Here is a 21,176-nt window from a genome sequence, read left to right as displayed (position 1 = left end):
TGGTTATAGAAGGTGCTCTTTGGGATAGACCCTGGACATAAACCAAACCTAAGTTTTAATAGATTTTCCTCAGGATTCCCTGGTGGAAGTGTACTGATCCAGAAAGCAAGAGAGGTACCTAATTACCTATAGGATACACTGTAGGGCCAGGCTTTCCAGCCTAGGACATGAACCTGGTCCACTTAATTCCAGAGCTGGGGCCTCTTCGTGAGAAGAAAAAGCTCTGCCCTTGGGCTCATGGATTGTTTTTAATGTGTGCATATACATATATACGTATACACATAAATATACACATATGTATTATGTCTATGTATGTGTCTATGTGTGTATCTGTATGCAAATATTTAATTATTTATTAAAATGTTTTTCCCTGAGAGTTTGGCCATTTTGACTTAGCCCTAAATTATATTTCCAATTTAGTTTTTGTCATCACCTATGTAGAATTATTTGCAAAGATGGCGGCTGGAAAGCAGGGACGAGTGTGAGCTCCCCACCAAGTCCCTCCAAAAATCTATAGAAAATGGCTCTGAACCAATTCTAGAACTGCAGAACCCACAAAATAGCAGAGGGAAGCAGGGCTCCAGCCCAGGACAGCCTGGATGGTTGCTGGGTGAGGTCTTTCGCCCACGGAGCTGGGAGCGGAGCAGAACCCAGCATGGGCGGCGTGGACCAACCAGACCAGCAGCCGGGCAGAGCGGGCCCTAGCACCCTGAATCAGTAAGCTGTGGCAGTTGCCAGACTTCTCAACCCACAAACACCAAAGACAACAGAGAAGAACTGCAGAACCCACAAAATAGCAGAGGGAAGCAGGGCTCCATCCCAGGACAGCGTGGATGGTCTCTGGGTAAGGTCTATGCCGAAGGCAGCTGGGAGTGGAGCAGAGCAGAACCCAGCGTGGGTGGCATGGACCAATCAGACCAGGAGCTGGGTGGAGCGGGCCCTGGTGCCCTGAATCAGTGAGCTGCAGCAGTTACCAGACTTCTCAACCCACAAACACCAAAGACAATAGAGAAGGTTAGTGGGAAAAGCTGCTGGGGACAGGGGGATAGAGTTCACGGTTCAGCCACCACCCTGGGCAGTGGAGGTGCAGCAGCTACAGAACTATAGCTGCAGTTCCTTCCAGCCCCAGGCCCACCTGGTGGGAGGAATTAAGTGGCAGATCAGAGCAGGAGTGCAGAGCACGCTGAAGATCTAAGTCCATTCCGGGTTGGGGGTTCTTGGGGAAGGAGGAGTGCTGGTGTGGCAGAGCTGGCTGTAATGGCTTGCTGTGTAGAAATAGCTCTGTAAACAACAGTGCATCCCCCCCAAGCTTGGAACATAGTACTCTTTACTCTACAAGCAGTCATACCCCGCTGAAAAACTCAAGGGTCAAGTAAGTTGGCTGGGAACATGGCCAGGCAGCGAAAACACACCCAGATTCAGTCTCAGACTTTGGAATCTTTCTTTGGTGACAAAGAAGATCAAAACATACAACCAGAAGAAGTCAACAAAGTCAAAGATCCTGCATCAAAAGCCTCCAAGAAAAATACGAATTGGTCACAAGCCATGGAAGAGCTCAAAAAGGATTTGGAAAATCAAGTAAGAGAAGTAGAGGAAAAATTGGGAAGAGAAATGTGAATGATGCAAGAAAATCATGAAAAAATAACTCAATGACTTGCTAAAGGAGACCCAAAAAATACTGAAAAATATACTGAAGAAAATAACACCTTAAAAAATAGACTAACTCAAATGGCAAAAGAGCTCCAAAAAGCCAATGAGGAGAAGAATGCCTTGAAAGGCAGAATTAGCCAAATGGAAAAGGAGGTCCAAAAGACCACTGAAGAAAATACTACCTTAAAAATTAGACTAGAGCAAGTGGAAGCTAGTGACTTTATAAGAAATCAAGATACTATAAAACAGAACCAAAGGAATGAAAAAGTGGAAGACAATGTCAAATACCATATTAGAAAAACCACTGACCTGGAAAATAGATCCAGGAGAGATAATTTAAAATAATAATTTAATAATTTAATCCTTACAGAAAAGAAAGCAAAGAGGGGAAGAGCAGATGGATTAGACCTAGTAAACAGTGAGAATGGCCATACTGAAGGATAACCTACAGGCCTCGAATCTGTTGGAGAGTTGGGGGGATATCTACCCCAAGCATGTGAAGACTACCCCTGGTATAATGGGTAGATAAGAACAATTTGTTCCAATAGCCATGAAGGCAGCTGAAGTAGGTATTGTGGAGCACTTAGAGCTTGGTCATACGTCAAAGACACCAAGGTTAGCCACTGCATCCTGGACCATCACTATTTGTTCTGACTTTTGTCCTGCCACTGATCTTTGATGACTCTGGAAGAGGGAGTAAGGCTGATGACTTTGTACAACGCCTCTCTCAAATCTATGTGATGTCATTTGTCCTCTTCAAAACAAAGGATGAACAAGTAGAGGTCACAATTTACAGTGTATTGAGAGACTGTCAAGCTTTCTGAAAGGGAGGATACCAAACACCTGAGGGGTATTCTAACTGTATCTAGGCTCAGAATACTGGAAAGCTTATTCATGGAGATCCACAGTCACACAAAGGTTCAGCCTAATAACTACATAAGTGAATGAAGCATACTTGTTATCCTGTGATATATGGCAGACTGGGGACATGAATCCAGGTTCTCAAAACCCAGTTTTCTTTCTCCTATGTCCTCTGGTGTGATGGCATACCTTCTCTATTTGGGCTGATTTTTAAAAATAGATACATTAAATAGCTTTCAAAATGTTTGCAAAAATGCAAACATTAATTAGCATATTATCCAAAGTATTTCATACTGGATACTTTTCTTTTTGATGGTAAAATAGACTAGTATTCCCTTGGCTAGGATTGGAACAGGGCTATACCATACCTTTACCTTGAAAGTAAAATTACTAGGTTTATTACTAATTGAGATATTCATATTTAGATCTCCAGACATTTCATTGAATACCCTAAATATAAAATATGAAAAGGGGAAGGATTTTTATTCATTTGAAATATGAAGCTATGAACATGTTTTTTAAATTAGATATTTTTATTCAAGATGTTTAAGTAGTTTGTAATTCATAGCACTGTAAGCATTACTGTGATGCTAATGTAAAATATTCTAACAGTTGTTGTTGTCTGACTCTTCATGACCCATATGGGGTTTTCTTGGCAAAAATATTGGAGTAGTTTGCCATTTCCTTCTCCAGCAGATTAAGGCAAACTGAGGTTAAGTGACTTGTCTACACAACTAGTGAGTATCTGAGGTCAGATATTAACTCAGGTCTTCCCAACTGCTGGACCAGAGCTCTATTTACTGAGCCACCTAGCTGTCTCCATTCTAATAATTAGAGCTAGCCAAAAGTGGAATGGATTGAAGAGATAATAGGTTCCCTCACCTAGGAGGCGTTCCAAGTAGAGGCTTAGTGAGGAATGTTCTATAGGAGTTTCCTGATCATGTGTGCATTAGACTGGATGACCTCTGAGATCCCTTACAACTTGGAGGTTCTGAGATTCTACATTATACTATACCTTAGATGAATCACTTTCAGCCACTTTTTGTCCAGGAAGAAGAGAGAGCTATTGAGTGACTGGAATTGCAGGTACAGGTGATATCAGCATTTTCTCATTTTTGGTCAAAGATCTTTTTTTCCTTTTAACATCTTTACAAAAACTCACTTTTTTTCCTTTGATGGATAACATCATTTTTCTCAAGGACTACCTGGGATGGCTTTTCTGTAACATGATGGTTTCAGTTCTTATATGCATTTTTACCCTCTAAGAGAGCTAAGAATAAGTACTATCTCTTCTCTTGTCCGTGCTTTAGAATTATAAAACATCCAGTATTAGCTATGAAAATATGAAGACAAACATTCTTGTTTGAACTGAAATCTTCAGTGTATTATCTAAGAGAATGCTAATTAAGCATTCTTGCCTGTAGTATCCCTTAACTCACAGGGGAAATTTTTTTTAAATGGATGCTTCGTAAAAAAGACAACCATAGTAACAAAATTGGGAGCAAGCCATTCTTAAGTAAAATACTATAATTGTGTAAATAGATACAGTGTCACAAGGAGTCATAGATATTTGCCCAATGAAGGGTTGAGATAAAAATTGGGGAATGTGGGAGGATGCAACTGTCCTTTACTCACATTTCTTCCTCAATCCCTTTTTCCACACTTCAGTTTAAAGGGCAACCCCCCCATCCCACCCGTTTCCAGAAGTTATGCCACTATAAGAACTCAGAGCTTCTCAGAGTCAGCTCCCAAGCTGAGTTTGCTTTTCCCAGAATCTGTTCTCTCTCCCCATGTTACTCAGTCCCCACTCCACCCCTAGATGGGACAGAATCAGCTCCCAGGTTTCCAGGAATTCCATAATCTTTGAGTCAGAGGAGAGAGTATGTCCAACCCTATCCTAGACATAAGTTATCTTCCTCTCAGCTAAGAGTTCTCTTCTCCCTTCCTCTTCTTCTCATTTAACCTAGAAGCCTTCTACCACTATCTCTTCCTTCACTCCTATCTCACCATGAAAAAGTTTTTGCCCAGGAAAACCCTTCTACATTAACAAGCAATCACCTTTCCTTCCATCTTCCCCTTCTAACATTCCCACTCTCACTTATCTTTGATGTTGCCCTGTCTACTTCTCTAATGCTGACAAACATGCCCATGTCTCCACCAGCCTCAAAAAGTCCTCATTTAGTCCATCCATCTCATCTCAGTGATCATCTCATCTCCCTCCTCCTTTTGTGGTTAAACTCCTTGAAAAGGCTGGCTAGAAGAGCTGCCGCCACTTTCTTTCTTCTCACTTTCTTCATAGCTCTCTACAATCTGGTTTTCAACCTCATCATTTATCTGAAATTGTTTAACTGAATAGCAAACTAATGATCTCTTAACTGCCAAATCTAATGGGCTTTTTCCAATCCTCATCCTTCTTGATCTTTCCGCACCTGTTGACACTGCCAATAACACTCTTCTTTTTGAAGATTTTTGTGACCCTGCTTACTCCTCAATCTCCTTTGCTGAAGACTCATTTGTGTCCTAAGAGGTTCTCTTCCACTGTGGTATTGGCAGTGGATGATGGTCTTAAGTAGACAAATCTGGCTGAAGACCATGGGCAAATTTTAAAATTCAGCCTATCTTCATTAAAACGTAATCTATCTCACAGCATCCGCACTGATGCAACATTAAATTTAATTAGTTGATATCAGATCAATATTTGTTTAAAATTGAAGAACTAAAACTGTAGTTAATCAGTGAACAGACACTTATTAAGCACCTACTACGTGCCAGGCACTGTGCTAAGCAGTGGGCATACAATGAAAGGTAAAAGACAGCCCCAGCCTTTGACGGGCTCACATTTTTGTAGAGAGATGATATGCAAACAACTATGTACAAACAAGTTATATACAGGATAAACTGGAAATAATCAACAGAAGGAAAGCTCTAGATCAAGGGGGATCAAGAAGGGCTTACTACAGAAGATGAGATTTAAAAATCTGCCCATGGTCATCAGCCAGGTTTGCCTACTTAAGACCATCATCCACCACCAAGACCAGAGTGGAAGAGACTCTCCTTGGACACAGGTGGACACAGGTGATAGAAGGGTGGTGGAAAGCCACAGCATCCTTTCTGGTGTCATAAAAATGGATTTAAGGACAAAGGGTAGACAACTAGATATTAGGGGAAGGGAAAAGAAAGCCGAAAAAAGCAGCAAAAATTCTAAAACTCCTGGATAAGATGAGACCAGGGATTGCTGCAGTTGCTGGTCAGGTTACCACTAGATTATTACCACTAGTTATTAAGTTGCCCTGAATCCCACACTGAACCCTTTACCTCTGACATGGCATATTGCTCCCACTTGGGCAACCCAGGCAGTGACACCCCTCTCTCCTTGTGTCCCCCTCTTTCATCCCCTGCTTGTTAGGGATTTGGGTGCTCCTAGAGGCTTAGGTGGGTCCTTCCCTCATTCTGTACTCCACTTTGCTCTACACAAACCTGGTCAACCTTGAGTACCATGTGAGAAATTCCAACCTATCCTTTCACCCAGCACCCAGTGGGGCCAACCAGGCTCTGAAAACTCTGTATAAAGGATTTCCCTTCTCCTCCTAACCCCCAACTTGTCCTTGCCTCTGAACAGCCGGACCAAGTCACCCACACACTTATATATACACACCTTCATAGTTTGAGCTTCTGCCTGGTTTAATATCTATAGTCTCCATCTATAGTCTTGCAATCCTCATCACCCCCTAGTCACACATCATCCAAAGTTAGGCCTAGAACAACCATGGTGCTAACCATCCGCTACCACAGCTACAGAATCAGTAGCTAACTGGCTGACAATGTACCTTTCTAAGCATCTTGCTGGTTATCTTAACCTAATCACCCCTCAAGCCAGATTGGGAAATTCCCTTCAGAGTAAGTAACTAGGCATATGAAGCGAGTGAGGTTATGGAAGAATTGTCTTCTCATGAAGCACCTGGCAACCAGTCCTTTCCTTTCTTAGGTCATGAATGTGTGTCTCTTGCTCCTGGTCAGGGCCCAGGAACCTGGGTCTTGTCTACTAGGTACCAGTGAGAGTGGAATTTCCCTATAGGTCTTGCTGCTCTGTATGTCTCTGAGGGAGACTGAAGAGATTATGAAATTAGTTTCTTAATTCTTCAGGACACCAGGGGTTACTAAGCAGGATGGGAGCTGTCCACAAGCTAAGCTTCCTTCAGACTTTTTCTGCAATGTCATGACTCTGACGATCTACCCATACCTACTGGTGGAAGTATTTTATTACAAGAAGCCTTCTTCCTCAGGAGTTTTCCAAACTGCACACACAATCCCTAATCCAACCCCCTCAAAACCCTCATAATGATGATTTTTTCCCAGCAAATTTTAAATTGTTCATGCTCATAGTGTTGCAGAAATTCTTTAAAAACAAAAATAAGAAAATATTCTTTGTTTATACAGTTTAGTTCTGAGTGGGGGGATAGGGGAGGGGAGAATATTACCTGGGGAAATTTAGGTGATATAAGAACAAAAGAGATCAATAAAGTTTATTTTCAAAAATAAATGTAAAGTGATACCATTTGGGGAGCAAAAATTAAGCTGCACCAAAGCAAGATGGGAAACATTTAACTGCAACTAACTACATACAAGTACACAAGAAAAAAAATTATTAGTCATAATAGAAAAGATCATTAATGAAGTCCATAATTAGGCACTCTTTTTACACAATATATGCCTAAGGCAATGAATTCCCAGTCTCAAACAGAGATGTGTCAATGAGTGTAAAAACTGTAGGAAGCATTTGATAGTTTTCCCATTATACTCAGAACTGGTCAGATTTTTTTTCTGGAGTGTTGTGTTCAGCTTTGGAGGACTGAGTAATAGCCAAAAAAGATAATGAAAGGGTTGGAAAGCAGAATGATTAAAACAACTGCTGTTATTTAACTTATTTTAAAAAAGATATTGAGAGGCTACTTAAAATCTTCAACTATGTGCTTAATTCTTATGCCAGAAGGTTAAACAGCTGTTCTCAATCTCTCCTGACAATGGACCAATACGAATGAAGTTAAATTATACCATAAGGAAAGTATGATAGACATAAGGAGAATTTCCTGACACTGAGAATTGTTACACATTCAAATAGATTATGTAGGGAGATGGTGGAATCTCTTCTGAAGTGTTCAGAAACATGACAAATTTTCATTTGCAGAAACTATCATTGCTAGAGGTGGGAAATCTCCAAAGGTGATTTATCATCTTATTACTATATATGATTCTAAGCCCTTTTTATTTTAAAGAGCTAACCTAACAACCCACATAAAGGGAAGTCTCTAGATAGGCTTCAGCTATGGAAGGAGTGATGCTGGGTAGAACTTGAACATTTATCCAACAACAGATGTGTGCAAAATTTTGTAGCTGTCAAATATCCTTTTAGAAATACCTCACTTTTAGAAAATTTGATAAGGGGTTTGTGTGTGTGTGTGTGTGTGTGTGTGTGTGTGTGTGTATGTGTGTGTATTTTACCACCATAGGGGTGGAAATACAACAAGGTGTTGCATCTTGAAGACCACTTCTAAGGCATGAAGGAGTCAGGATCTGCAATCATGGGAGGAGTCACCATACCAATGAACTCATGAATTTTTGAAGTAGTGATGAAATACCCTATGTCACATGCAACCTTTGGTTGTTAGAAATCAATGTGAGTTTATTTAACTCTCTGCCAGTAACTCATTCACTACAACCAAATAAATTGCTAAATGTTGTAAAGCTTAAACAATTGTACTTTATTGTACAGCAACACCATGGGGCTCCTCCACTCGCTGCTGGTTTGGAAGACTTTCCAAAGTATTTCAGAAATTCTATTAGGATCTAAGGAGTAACCCAAAATAAATTTTGATGAATAATATTGTGTCATTGTGGTTAAATTTTCTGAAATTTTATCTCTTATTTAATAATATTCCACTATTTCTCTCAAGGGCCGTAAATGAATACTGCGCAGGAATTCTGAAAATCTACCTAAGACAAAAAACATAAACTTAATAAAACATTATAAGGACAAGTTATTCGTGAAATGATAATGGTTCCTTCTATACCTGGTATCCTTCTCTCCACTTCTTGCCCCTTATCTTCCTGCAGTACCACATCATTTCCAATAAAAAATCCAGTTGTGACTTAAAAATTCTACAGAAAAAGTAGTGCATCAAGTTCTGAAGTGCTGTGGTCTGTCCTTATGGAAAATTTAGGTATGTTATATAGAGAAATGCCAATTGTTAAAGTAACTCTTCGTCTCAAATTGGCCATTGACGTGAATTGCTTTGATAAATTAGGTGTGGCAGCTATACAAATTCTCCTTCTCCTACAGATGTAGTGAAGTCAAGGTTTTCTTCTCCATTAGTTTCAAAGCCAATACTTCACTGTCGTTAGAGACTGGCTTGAGTTGTATATGATGCCATATCATTAGGTCATAGTGAAAACTCCAATATTATATTTATTTCTATTTATGCAATAGTTAAATGTCTTCATGACAACTGTTTGTCCACACATTATTTCTACTGTCTATGAATTGGTTTTTTTAATCTTTCCACCTGTTCATTTTAAGGCTGGCACAGAATACAAGGCAATAAAGAGGGAAATGACAAGAAATACATTCACAAAATATGCTTCATTATGACCAGTGAATAAATCCAAATCTTATTTTTCTTGAGACTAAAATAACAATTTATTAAAATATAAATAACCATTAAGGTACTGAGTAGAGTATTTCTTAAATTTTGACCATGAATGATCATCACTTAATTCTCATCAAACCTGATTACTTCAGTAATTCTCAAACTTTTGAAGATGAATATTATACATAAAAATGAATATTCTTTAGTATTTTTCCTGACATCTTACCCATCCACATAGTAATTATAAAGCTAAGAAACTCTTAAGTCCTATAAAGATAATATATAAATGCTTAAAATACATCAATGCTTAATTATCCAAGCTAACAGTTGGATGCACTGTCACAGAGAATACTTGTGGAATAGCAAACCTTCCAGGGGCAAGATTTTCTAATATTCTGATATAGTCAGCTTGGTAACTTAGAAATGTGAGAGAGATGACATTTTTATGGATTCATAAACCAGTAGGCATCTGCTAAGTAAAATTTACTTACCAATGAAGAGGAAGGATATAAATGAAAATGGCTGAAGTGTTCAGCTGCATTGGGAGAGGAGGAAAAAAGCAAAGCGGGTTATGAGGTGTAGGGGTATGACTTAATACCTATGGAAGCCTGTGTATTTTAGGAGGTAGAGTTCGAAAATAAGTAAAAGGCAAAAATTAACAAAACAAATATTGATAGTGAATGGAAGATTATAAGAAGACATGGAGATAGGAAGGACATAAATAAGTAGCAATATGCATCGGAGGGATTACATACATCATTGAGATCTTTGATCCACTAAAATGTGCTCCCCAAGTCATCCTTCTTGGCAGGTAGTTCAAAGAGATATTTTGAATTCAACTGAACTTCTCCAATTTCTTTTTAAAATTCAGTGTTTATATTGACCACTACACTTCAGTTTTAGTAAGAAGCCAAGAAGCTTCTCTTCAATATTTTTTTAAATTTAGCTGTTTTTTAATCATCACATCTTTGCCTTCTCTGACTAAAAGCTCCCTCCCCAAGTAAATGACTGTGGTAAAGTAGGTAATGGTGTAATTAAAAAAATTTAAAGCCATGATGGGAAGGAGTACTGCCATTCTCTATTTTTGGTGGGGGAATGGAAGAAAGTGTGAGGGGAGGAATAGGAAGGCTAATGAAAAATATTTTTTACCTTCTTCCTGCTGTTTTGGTATTTGCAGCCTGCAAAAAAGACAATAAAACTAGAGTAAACTTTAAAAACATACATGATAAACACAATATATATACATTAATCAGCTCATTTGGAAGACTCTAGAATTCATAACACTTTTCATTTAGGGTAGCAATTATCATCAACCAATCAGTATAGAATTTCAGAACTGAAAGGACTCCTAAAGATAATCTCATTTATCCTACACAAAAAGAAACTGTTCCAGGAAAGTTCACACAACTAATTAGGGAACAAGGTGGTAACAGAACCTATGCTCCCAAATTTCTAGGACAAAATCATTTCCTACATACCACACTGCTTTCACTGAGTGATGAATGAATGTGATGGATATTGTGACATTCTTCTATTGGATAATCCTAGTTATATTAGGCACCCTTTGAAAACTACATCAACTTATTCAGGCCACAAAAGTACTACTTAGTAAAAGTACTCTGTCCATGGATTGTTGATTCTTAATGATTACTTATGGTAAATCTTCAAGCTTTTTCTAATGGAGATGGCTCTCAGAACTCTGATTTTCAACTAAATTTTCTTAACTCTTCTCTTGATTCTTACACTGTAGTTGAAAGGAAAATCGTAGTTCAGCCACCAAGAAAAATCTCAAATATCCTATTATTCCATCTCTCCCTTACTCTCATCTCTAAAACATACAGAGAACTGAGTCAAATTTATAAGAATACAAGTCATTCTCCAATTGAGAAACGGTCAAAGGATATGAACGGGCAATGTTCAGAGGAAGAAATTAAAAATATCCATAGGCATATGAAAAAATGCTCTAACTCTCTATTGATTAGAGAAATGCAAATTAAAACAACTCTTAGATACCACATCTCTCCTGTCAGATTGGCTAACATGACAAAACAGGAAAATGATAAATGCTGGAGAGGATGAGGGAAAATTGGAACATTGCTACATTGTTGGTAGAGTTGTGAACTGATCCAGCCATTCCGGAGAGCAATTTGGAACTATGCCCAAAGGGCTATTAAAATGTGCATACCCTTTGACCCAGCAATACCACTTATAGGGCTGTATCCCAAAGAGATCAGACAAGTGGGGAAGGGACCAGTATGCACAAAAATATTTATAGCAGCTCTTTTTGTGGTGGCAAAGAACTGGAAATCAAGGGGATGCCCATAAATTGGGGAATGGCTAATCAAATTGTGGTATATAAATGTAATGGAATACTATTGTGCTATAAGAAATGAGGAGCAGAGGGGCGGAGCCAAGATGGCAGCTGGAAAACAGGGACTTGTGTAAGCTCCACCGCAGGTCCCTCCAAAAATCTATAAAAATGGCTCTGAACAAATTCTAGAGCTGCAGAACCCATGGAATAGCATAGGGAAGCAGGGCTCCAGCCCAGGACAGCCTGGATGGTCACTGGGTAAGGTCTATTGCATGGAGCTGGGCACAGAGTGGAGCAGAGCCCAGTGGGCTGCCTGGGACCAACCAGACACTGAAGCTGGGCAGAACAGGCCCTAGTGCCCTGAATCAGTGAGCTGTGGCAGTCCCCAGATTTCTCAACACACAAACACCAAAGACAACAGAGAAGGTTAGTGGAAAAAGCTGCAGGGGACAGAGTGAAAGGAGTTCCTGGTTCGGCCACCGCCCCAGGGGCAGCGGAGGTGGTGCAGTTCTAAGGACAGAACTACAGCTGTAGTTGCTCCTCGCCCCAGGCCCACCTGGTGGGAGGAATTAAGCAGGAGTGCAGAGCCTGGTTAAGATCTGAGTCTCGGTTTGGGTTGGCAGTTCTTGGGGGAGGAGGAGCGCTGGTGTGGCAGAGCTTGCTGTGTAGAAATAGCTCTGAAAACAACAGCACAATCCCTCACACTTGGGACAAAGTACTCCATACTCTACAAGCAGTCATACCTTGACAAAAAACTCAAGGGTCAAGTAGTTGGCTGGCAACACAGCCAGGCAGTGAAAACAAACCCAGATTCAGACTCACACTTTGGAGTCTTTCTTTGGTGACAAAGAAGACCAAAACATACAACCAGAAGAAGTCAACAAAGTCAAAGAGCCTACAACAAAAGCCTCCAAGAAGAACATGAACTGGTCTCAGGCCATGGAAGAGCTCAAAAAGGATTTGGAAAACCAAGTTAGAGAAGTAGAGGAAAAATTGAGAAGAGAAATGAGAGTGATGTGAGAAAACCATGAAAAACAAGTCAATGACTTGCTAAAGGAGACCCAAAAAATACTGAAGAAAATAACACTTTAAAAAATAGACTAATTCAAATGGCAAAAGAGCTCCAAAAAGCCAATGAGGAGAAGAATGCCTTGAAAGGCAGAATTAGCCAAATGGAAAAGGATGTCCAAAAGACCACTGAAGAAAATACTACCTTAAAATTTAGACTGGAGCAAGAGGAAGCCAGTGACTTTATGAGAAATCAAGATATTATAAAACAGAACCAAAGGAATGAAAAAATAGAAGACAATATAAAATATCTCATTGGAAAAATCACTGACCTGGAAAATAGATCCAGGAGAGATAATTTAAAAATTATTGGACTACCTGAAAGCCATGATCAAAAAAAGAGCCTAGATATCATCTTTCAAGAAATTATGAAGGAGAATCGCCCTGATATTCTAGAGCCAAAGGGTGAAATAGATATTGAAAGAATCCACCAATTGCCTCCTGAAAAAGATCCCAAAAAGAAATCTCCTAGGAATATTATCACCAAATTCCAGAGCTCCCAGATCAAGGAGAAAATACTGCAAGCAGCAAGAAAGAAACAATTTGAGTATTGTGGAAACACAATCAGGTTAACACAAGATCTAGCAGCTTCTACATTAAGGGATCAAAGGACTTGGAATATGATACTCCAGAGGTCAATGGAGCTAGGATTAAAACCAAGAATCACCTATCCAGCAAAACTGAGTATCATGCTCCAAGGTAAAATATAGACTTTCAATAAAATAGAGGACTTTCAAGCTTTCTCAGTGAAAAGACCAGAGCTGAATAGAAAATTTGACTTTCAAACACAAGAATCAATAGAAGCATGAAAAGGCAATTAAGAAAGAGAAATCATAAGGAACTTACTAAAGTTGAACTGTTTTGTTTACATTCCTACATGGAAAGATAATATGTATAATTCACGAGGGTATTAGGGTAGCTGAAGGGAATATACATATATATGTATATGTGTGTATATATATATAGACAGAGGGCACAGGGTGAGATGAATATGAAGGAATGATATCTAAAAAAATAAAATCAAATTAAGGGATGAGAGAGGAATATATTGAGAGAGGAAGAAAGGGAGAGATAGAATGGGGTAAATTATCTCACATAAAAGTGGCAAGAAAAAGCAGTTCTGTTGGGAGGGAAGAGGGGACAAGTGAGGGGGAATGGGTGAATCTTTCTCTCATTGGATTTGATCTGAGGAGGGAATAACATACACACTCAATTGGGTATCTTACCCCACAGGAAAGAAGGAGGAAGGAGATAAAAAAGGGGGGACGATAGAAGGGAGGGCAGATAGGGGGAGGAGGTAATCAAAAGCAAACACTTTTGAAAAGGGACAGGGTCAAGGGAGAAAATTGGATAAAGGGGGATAGGATAGGAAGGAGCAAAATATAGTTAGTTTTTCACAACATGAGTTTTGTGGAAGGGTTTTGCATAATGATACACATGTGGGCCTATGTTGAATTGCTTACCTTCTTAGGGAGGGTAGGTGGGGAGGGAAGAGGGGAGAGAATTTGGAACTCAAAGTTTTTAAAGCAAATGTTCAAAAAAAAGGTTTTGCAAGCAACTAGGAAATAAGATATACAGGCAATGGGGCATAAAAATCTATCTTGCCCTACAAGAAAGGAAGGGAAAAGGGGATGGGGTGGAGTGGGGTGACAGAAGGGAGGGTTGACTAGGGAAAGGGGCAATCAGAATATATGCCATCTTGGAGTGGGGGGGGGATGGTAGAAATGGGGAGAAAATTTGTAGTTCAAATTCTTGTGAAAATTAACGCTGAAAACTAAAAATATTATATAAATAAATAATGATTTGAAGGGAAAAAAAAGAAACGAGGAGCAGACAGACTTCATTACAACCTGGAATGACTTATGTGAACTGATGCTGAGTGAGGGGAGCAGAACCAAGGATCAATATACATGATTACAGACACACGGTATCTGTAAGGACTAGCTTTGATAGACTTGATTCCTCTCTTCAATGCAAGGTTCAAAGACAGCTCCAAAAGACTCATGATGGAAATAGCTGTGCACATCCAGAGAAAGGACTGTGGAGTCTGGATGCAGATGGAGGCAAACTATTTGCTCTCTTTTTTTCCTTCTTTTTTGTTTTTGTTTCTCTGTTCTCATGATTTATTCCATTGGTTATAATTCTTCTTTACAACTGGACTAGTATGTAAATAAGTTCAATGTGAAGGTAAATATAGAACCTACATTGGATTACATGCAGATACTACTTGCCGGCTGTATGGCCTTGCCTACATGTGATTTAGGCCTACAGAGAAAGAAAGAAAAAGGAAGTAACTTTATCTCTCTTGCTCTCCATTTTTTTATGCTTTCCTCATGTAGACCAGAGTTGCAAAAGTCATTATTCCTTAAGGAGCTGAGTAACTGGTCTTTAGCAAGTTGGTAAGTACCTGAAGTTTAGAAAATTTAGCTGAAAATGGCATGGTATCTTCATCAGTTCTGGCTATAATGCTTTAAAGTTTAGGATCAAAGTTTCCAAACACTTTCTGACCCAGAGAAGCAATATAAACAGAAAATGACTGGGTTTCCTTGACCACAGCTCTGAAATAAAAAACCCTTTGATATAAATATGTATGTACAAAAGGGCAGAAGTTTTCCAGGCTAAAACTTGAAATCTTTCTGATGTCACATCTGAAAAATTAACAATGAAGACTAAAGCCATCATAAAAATAGTTCCTTTCATTTATCTTGATTATACATAAGTAGAAACTAAGCTGAACATTCCCCACCCCCAAACACATATGTGTGTATATGCATGTGAGCTGTGATGTAAAATGCTTTCCTAGATTCATACACACACACACACACGTGTGTGTGTGTGTGTACTGTGTGTGTATATATATATATATATATATTTTATGTGTATGTGTACATATACAAATAAATTCACATGGATTTCTTTCCTAGCTTCATCCAACTTGGATGTGAAGCTTCCATGACTAAGTTCCCTCTACCCTTTCCACCACAATCCTAGCCTTATTCTCAAGACCCAAACCCAAATGAATTTATCCCTGATATGCACATTACTCTGTTACAGTGACAATTCCTTTCAGTCAGTGATCATACAAGATGGTCATTAAGGTCAGCCCTCAAATTGTGATTTTACATGTGATGTACCACCTTGCAATAATTCACTGGGGGTAGGAGTAGTGGGAGATTGGTTTGAGGATTTTTTTTCTCATTTCTCAAATTAAAATCATTTTGATAACTGGTTTACTGGCCAGGGGTGGGGAACCTGTGGCCTCGAGGCCACATGTGGCCTTCTAGGTCCTCAAGTATGGCCCTTTGACTGAATCCAAACTTCACAGATCAAATTTCCTTAATAAAAGGATTTGTTCTGTAAAACTTGGACTCAGTCAAAAGGTTGTGCCCGAGGACCCAGAGGGCCACATGTAGCCTTGAGGATGCAGGTTCCCCACCCCAATCTAGACTATTGGGCCTCATCTAATGAGAAATTTAATAGGGATGTCATAGGATCCTATCTTTAGAGGTAGAAAACAGAAAGCCTTAGAAGTCATGTCTAATACCTTGACTTTATAAAAGAGAAACCTGAGGCTCAGAAAAGTGATTTCTCTGAGGCCAAACAGAGTAAGGGGCAGAGCTAGCATCTGAACCAGGACCTCTGACTCCACAGCATGATGCTGCCTCAGTTAATAGGAAAATTGACAGGACAGTTGAGGAATACCTACTTCACTGTCACATGAGGTAAAGAGGATAACTGGGAAGACATTTCTTTCCCAACATGCAGCTCTCTAGAATTCCTCAGAGTTTGATGTAAGGCAATTCTCAAAATCTGCGTAGGATATTCTCAGGCTGTATCAGTGCATGTAGCCAAAACATATGGATTTTAAGCAAAATATAGCATCGGCAGAATAATGGCTACCAGTGTATAATATTTACTTTTACAGATTATAAGAGATTTCCTTGAGGGTAGAGACAGTCCCCATTGCTTTTCCTTTGTAACCCAAGTGTTTAGCACAATGCCTTGTATACAATATATATTTTAGAAGTATTTATTGAATGCCTATATGCATACATGTGTATGTGTATGATATATGTATGTGCATCTGCATATAAATTTCCATGTATATATATATGTACATGTACACATGTATACATATATACACATATATATACACATACATACATACATACATACATACATACATACATACATACAACCCAGCTCAGATTTCATCTCTTCTTTGAAACCTTCTCTGGACACATGTCAAAAAAGGTTTCCTCTTCTCCTGCATGCCTAGATTCTTTACTAATTCCATCATTTATTTGTTACTGATATAACTTACTGCCTAGAATGTATCATTAGTTATATGAAAGGCAGCATGGCACAGTGGATAGAAAGCTGGCTTTGGAAAAGACCTGAGGTGAATTCGTGCCTCTAAAAGAACTGACTGTGTGACCTAGGACAACTCATCTAACCTCTTAGTTTTCTAGGTGTTTCTCTAAAATTATGAATTGCAGAGAAGGTCCTGAGTTGAAGTGATAGTTTCCTCATCTGAGTGTTCCCTATGCCAGTGAGATCAGAAGTCACCACCCCAATTGTTAGTAATATTTTCTTGTGTTTCCCACAACTAGGTTATAAATTCTTGAGGAGCAGAGATCATTTCCTATAAATGGGCTCAATGAATATTTGTTGATTTGCTGACCTATAAAGTTTAATAATTTTTTTGTCTTCCTTAGTGTCCAAATTTCCAAATTCCCTTAACTTCCAAATTCTCAAACCCCTATGACATGAAGGGATCTTACTCCTAAATCCCCAGCCTCTATCAGATTATGCCCCATCAGTCCCTCTTCATGAAGGCTTAGGCATCTTTTCCAGTGAGAGCAAGTTCTTTGTCTTTTATGACTAGCTCTGTAATATGCCACTCAAGTCTCTTTCTCTTGATGAGGAAATCAAACTACTTTATCATTTGGAGGCCTTTTTAGATTTGTCTTATTTACTCAAAATTCTGGCTCCTTAATCCAAAGTGAAAAGTGAGCTCAAAGCATTTTAATACATGTGAAAAGACAAAAATGTGTCTAGGAAAAAGACACCAATGTCTTCTCCCCCTGGGCTTATTTTTGTCTCTTTGACTTTTCACTAACCAGACAAATTTACATAAGAGAACAAAAGAGGTTTGGAAGTGGAAAACTTGGGAATCCAATATCTCAGAGCTGTTTTCCAGTACATAGGCAAAGAGGTTTCAAGGATTACAGTTAGGAGGCATAAAGAACACTCACCATAAAGTAAGGTGAGATCGCTGATGGAGAGGCCTGAGACCCCGGCCCAGAAAGTTTAGTTCAAATAAAAAACTGATGAACATGAGGGTACTAACTCCTGTGAGCATCTCTACTATTTGCTCTAAATATCTTGTTTTCTGAGGTATCTCCTACTGGAAATGAGAGGCCTTATAGCCAAGGTTCTTAAGGGAACATGACAGGTAACTTAATAAGGACACAGGAAAAACATGAAAGTTTCTTTCCTAACCCACACCCCAGTATAATTGTTGTTCCTGTATCTGAAGATGATTGCTTTCCTAAAATAGCCTTTAAAAAGTCTCTTAGTGATTTAGAGCACTTTTTCATATGACTAATAATAACTTTGATTTCTTCTTTAAAAAAACTGCCTATTTATACCCTTTGACCCTTATCAATTGGGGAATGAGTCTTATTTTTATCAATTTGGCTCAGTTCCCTATATATTTGCGAAATGAGGTCTTTTGCTTCCTGTAAAAAAAATTTCCCCAGTTTCTTGCTTTTCTTCTAACTTTAACTGTATTGGTTTTGTCTGCACAAAATCTTTTTAGTTTCATATAATCAAAATGATCCATTTTACCTCCCTTTATTCTCTCTATCTCTTGCTTGGTCATAAACTATTTTATCTATAGATCTGGCAGGTAATTTTTTCTCATGCTCCCCTAATTTGCTTTTGAAGTCACCCTTTCTATCTATATCATTTTAACCTTATCTTGGTAGACAGTGTGAGATGTTGGTATATGATGAGTTTCTGCCACATTACTTTCCAGTTTTCCCAGCAGTCTTTGTCAAATAGTGAGTCCTTGCCCCAAAATCTTGACTCTTTAGGTTTATCAACCAATAGGTTATTATGGTAATTTTCTTTGGAATACTGTATATATTTCACTGCTCAAATACTCTTAGTATTATATTGTTTCGATGAGTAACACTTTGTAACATAGTTTGAAATCCAGTATTTTATATATACATAGGCTTCCTTCCTTAACATTTTTTCACTGATTTCCTTGATGTTTTGGTTCAGTCATTTCAGTAGTGTCCAACTCTTTATGACCGCATTTGGGGTTTTCTTGACAAAAGTACTGGAGTGATTTGCCATTTCCTTCTTCAGCTCATTTTACAGATGAGGAAATTGAGACAAACAGGGTCACGTGACTTTCCCAAGATCACACAGCTACTAAATATCTGAGACCAGATTTGAACGCCGGAAGATGTTTCTCTAATTGCAGGTTGGTCACTCTTCCTACTCTGCCATCTAGCGCTGCCTTTTACCATGGTAGCTGCTTAAATCTTGTGTTTCTGAATGTGGCTCCATGGCATTTGAATGATTTATTTCTGGCTGCTTTCAATATCTTCTGGAAGCTCCAGAATCTGGCTGCAATATTTGTGGGACTTTACATTTTGAGATCTCTTTCAGGAGGTAATTGGTGGGTTCTTTCAGTTTCTATTTTGCCTTCTAGTTCTAAGATATCTAAGATATCTACCTATGATATCTAAGATATCAGGGCAGTTTTTTATGATTTCTTGAAATATGATATCTAGGCTCTTTTTTGATCATGGCTTTAAGATAGGACAATAATCCTTAAATTATCTCTCCTTAATCTATTTTCTATCTGTTTTCACAATGAGATATTTCACATTTTGATCTTTTTTTCATCCTTTTGACTTTGTTTTATTGTTTCTTGATTCTTGATTGCCCAATTCTAATATTTAAGGAATTATTTTCTTCAGTGAGGTTTTGTACCTCTTTTTCTATTTGGCCAATTCTGTTTTTAAGGCATTGTTTTCTTTAGTATTTTTTGTGCCTCTTTTACCAAGATGTTAATTCTCTTTTCATAATTTTCTTGCATTGCTCTCATTTCTTTTCCCAATTTTTCCTCTACCATTCTTCTTTGATTTTTAAAATCATTTTTAATTCTTTCTTTAGCTCTTCCAGGAATTTTTGTTGTGCTTGTGACCAATTTGCATTTTTCTTTGAAGCTTTACTTGTAGATGTTTTCACATTGTTTTCTCCTTCTGGGTTTGTGTCTTGAGCTTCCCTGTCACCACAGTTGCTTTTTATGGTCAGGTTCTTTTTTGTTGTTATCTCATTTTTTTCCAGCCTATTTCTTGACTTTGAACTTCATTTTAAAGTTGATCTCTATTTACCTGGGGTGGGGGGTATCACCGTCTGAAGCATCAGGCTTTTTTTTCTCTCCTACTATTTCATAGCTAGTTCTGGGCATCTGTAAATTTTTGGTGTTTCCAAGAGTGTGTGATCCAAGGAAAGCCGTGGTCACTGCTCTCCTGGTCTTAGTTTGGTCCTTAAAAAGAAAGGGCCCCCAATCTTTTCAATTGCAATTGAAAATGCTTCTTTCTCCTCCTTGGAACTGTGACCAGGAAATAGGGTCCCTGCTCCCTTGGGACTGCTGCAAGTACTCCTCTCTGCCCTGGAACTGCAACTCAGAACTAGGTAATGGACAATACAGTTGCCAAATGGTGCCCAGTACTGCACCTAGTATTGCATAGGTATCCTATGTAATCTCTTCCTGGCCAGGTGTTCAATCCCCCTATTTGCTCTGAGCAGACAGAGCTCCTGGTATTGTAGCTACTGCCACTGCCATCTCCAAGGCCCACAGAGTGTGTCACCACTGCACTATGCCAGCACCTACCTCTGTGCCACAGACCTTTTCTTCTGACTTTTTAAGTTGTCCTGGGCTGGAAAAATGTCTCACCCTGACCTTTCGTTTGCTATGCTGCTCCAGAATTAAATTTGATGCATTATTTTGCAATTATTTGGAGGAGAATTTTGGGAGAGTTTGGCTTGAATGTCCCTTCTACTCTGCCATCTTGGCTCTGCCTCCCTCTGTTCAGTCTCTGGATTTTGAATAGGCTTTTGAACTGAAAGAACATTGTATAGTCCACTCATGAGTAAGAGCTATCCAAAAGCTGAAACCATAAGCTTAAAGCCTAGAAAAGCTAACATGCCTGGTGAGGCTGTGTCTAGTAATATCCAGCAAAACTATATTATGTGCAGCAAGGCAACAACCGGCATAGATAGGAAACATTTAGCAGGAACTAACTGTGTTCTCTTGTTAACTCAAAAGCCAACTTATAAATGAAGGCTCATGAACTCTGGACCCATAGAGTCCCCTGAACCTGAGGTAGCCCTCTCTGAGACTTCAACCATATGAGTTACAGGTTATTCCCAGGGACTACAAAAGCAAATTTTTCAAGCCCTAACTCCAAGTCCTTTTCCAGCTTTGACTTACCTGCACATATAGGGCCTTACTCTGATGAAATAAAATTGGAAGATGACCCCACTTCTCTTTCCTGGCACCATGCATGTGGGCTCTGCAGTTTTGTCTTTGTCTTTCTTGCTATTCCCTACAA

At 38.9% G+C, this 21,176-nt stretch overlaps 1 protein-coding gene across 1 annotated transcript in view; it reads right to left on the bottom strand.

Moving 5' to 3' along the window:
• CCDC7 (coiled-coil domain containing 7) overlaps positions 1–21,176 on the bottom strand; it is a 136,891-nt gene that overhangs the window by 6,527 nt on the left and 109,188 nt on the right. Inside the window, exons 17-18 of the mRNA XM_036760529.1 lie at positions 10,305–10,333; positions 9,647–9,690 (exon numbers count right to left, since the gene is read on the bottom strand). Coding sequence (XP_036616424.1) covers positions 9,687–9,690; positions 10,305–10,333 — 33 coding nt within the window. The 3' untranslated portion in view covers positions 9,647–9,686. The remainder of the gene's footprint in view (positions 1–9,646; positions 9,691–10,304; positions 10,334–21,176) is intronic.

This window comes from Trichosurus vulpecula, chromosome 5, assembly GCF_011100635.1.
Source record: "Trichosurus vulpecula isolate mTriVul1 chromosome 5, mTriVul1.pri, whole genome shotgun sequence".
NCBI classification, from domain to species: Eukaryota; Metazoa; Chordata; class Mammalia; order Diprotodontia; family Phalangeridae; genus Trichosurus; species Trichosurus vulpecula.
The sequence above is the reverse complement of the archived record's forward strand: the minus strand, read 5'-3'. Positions and strand labels throughout refer to the sequence as shown.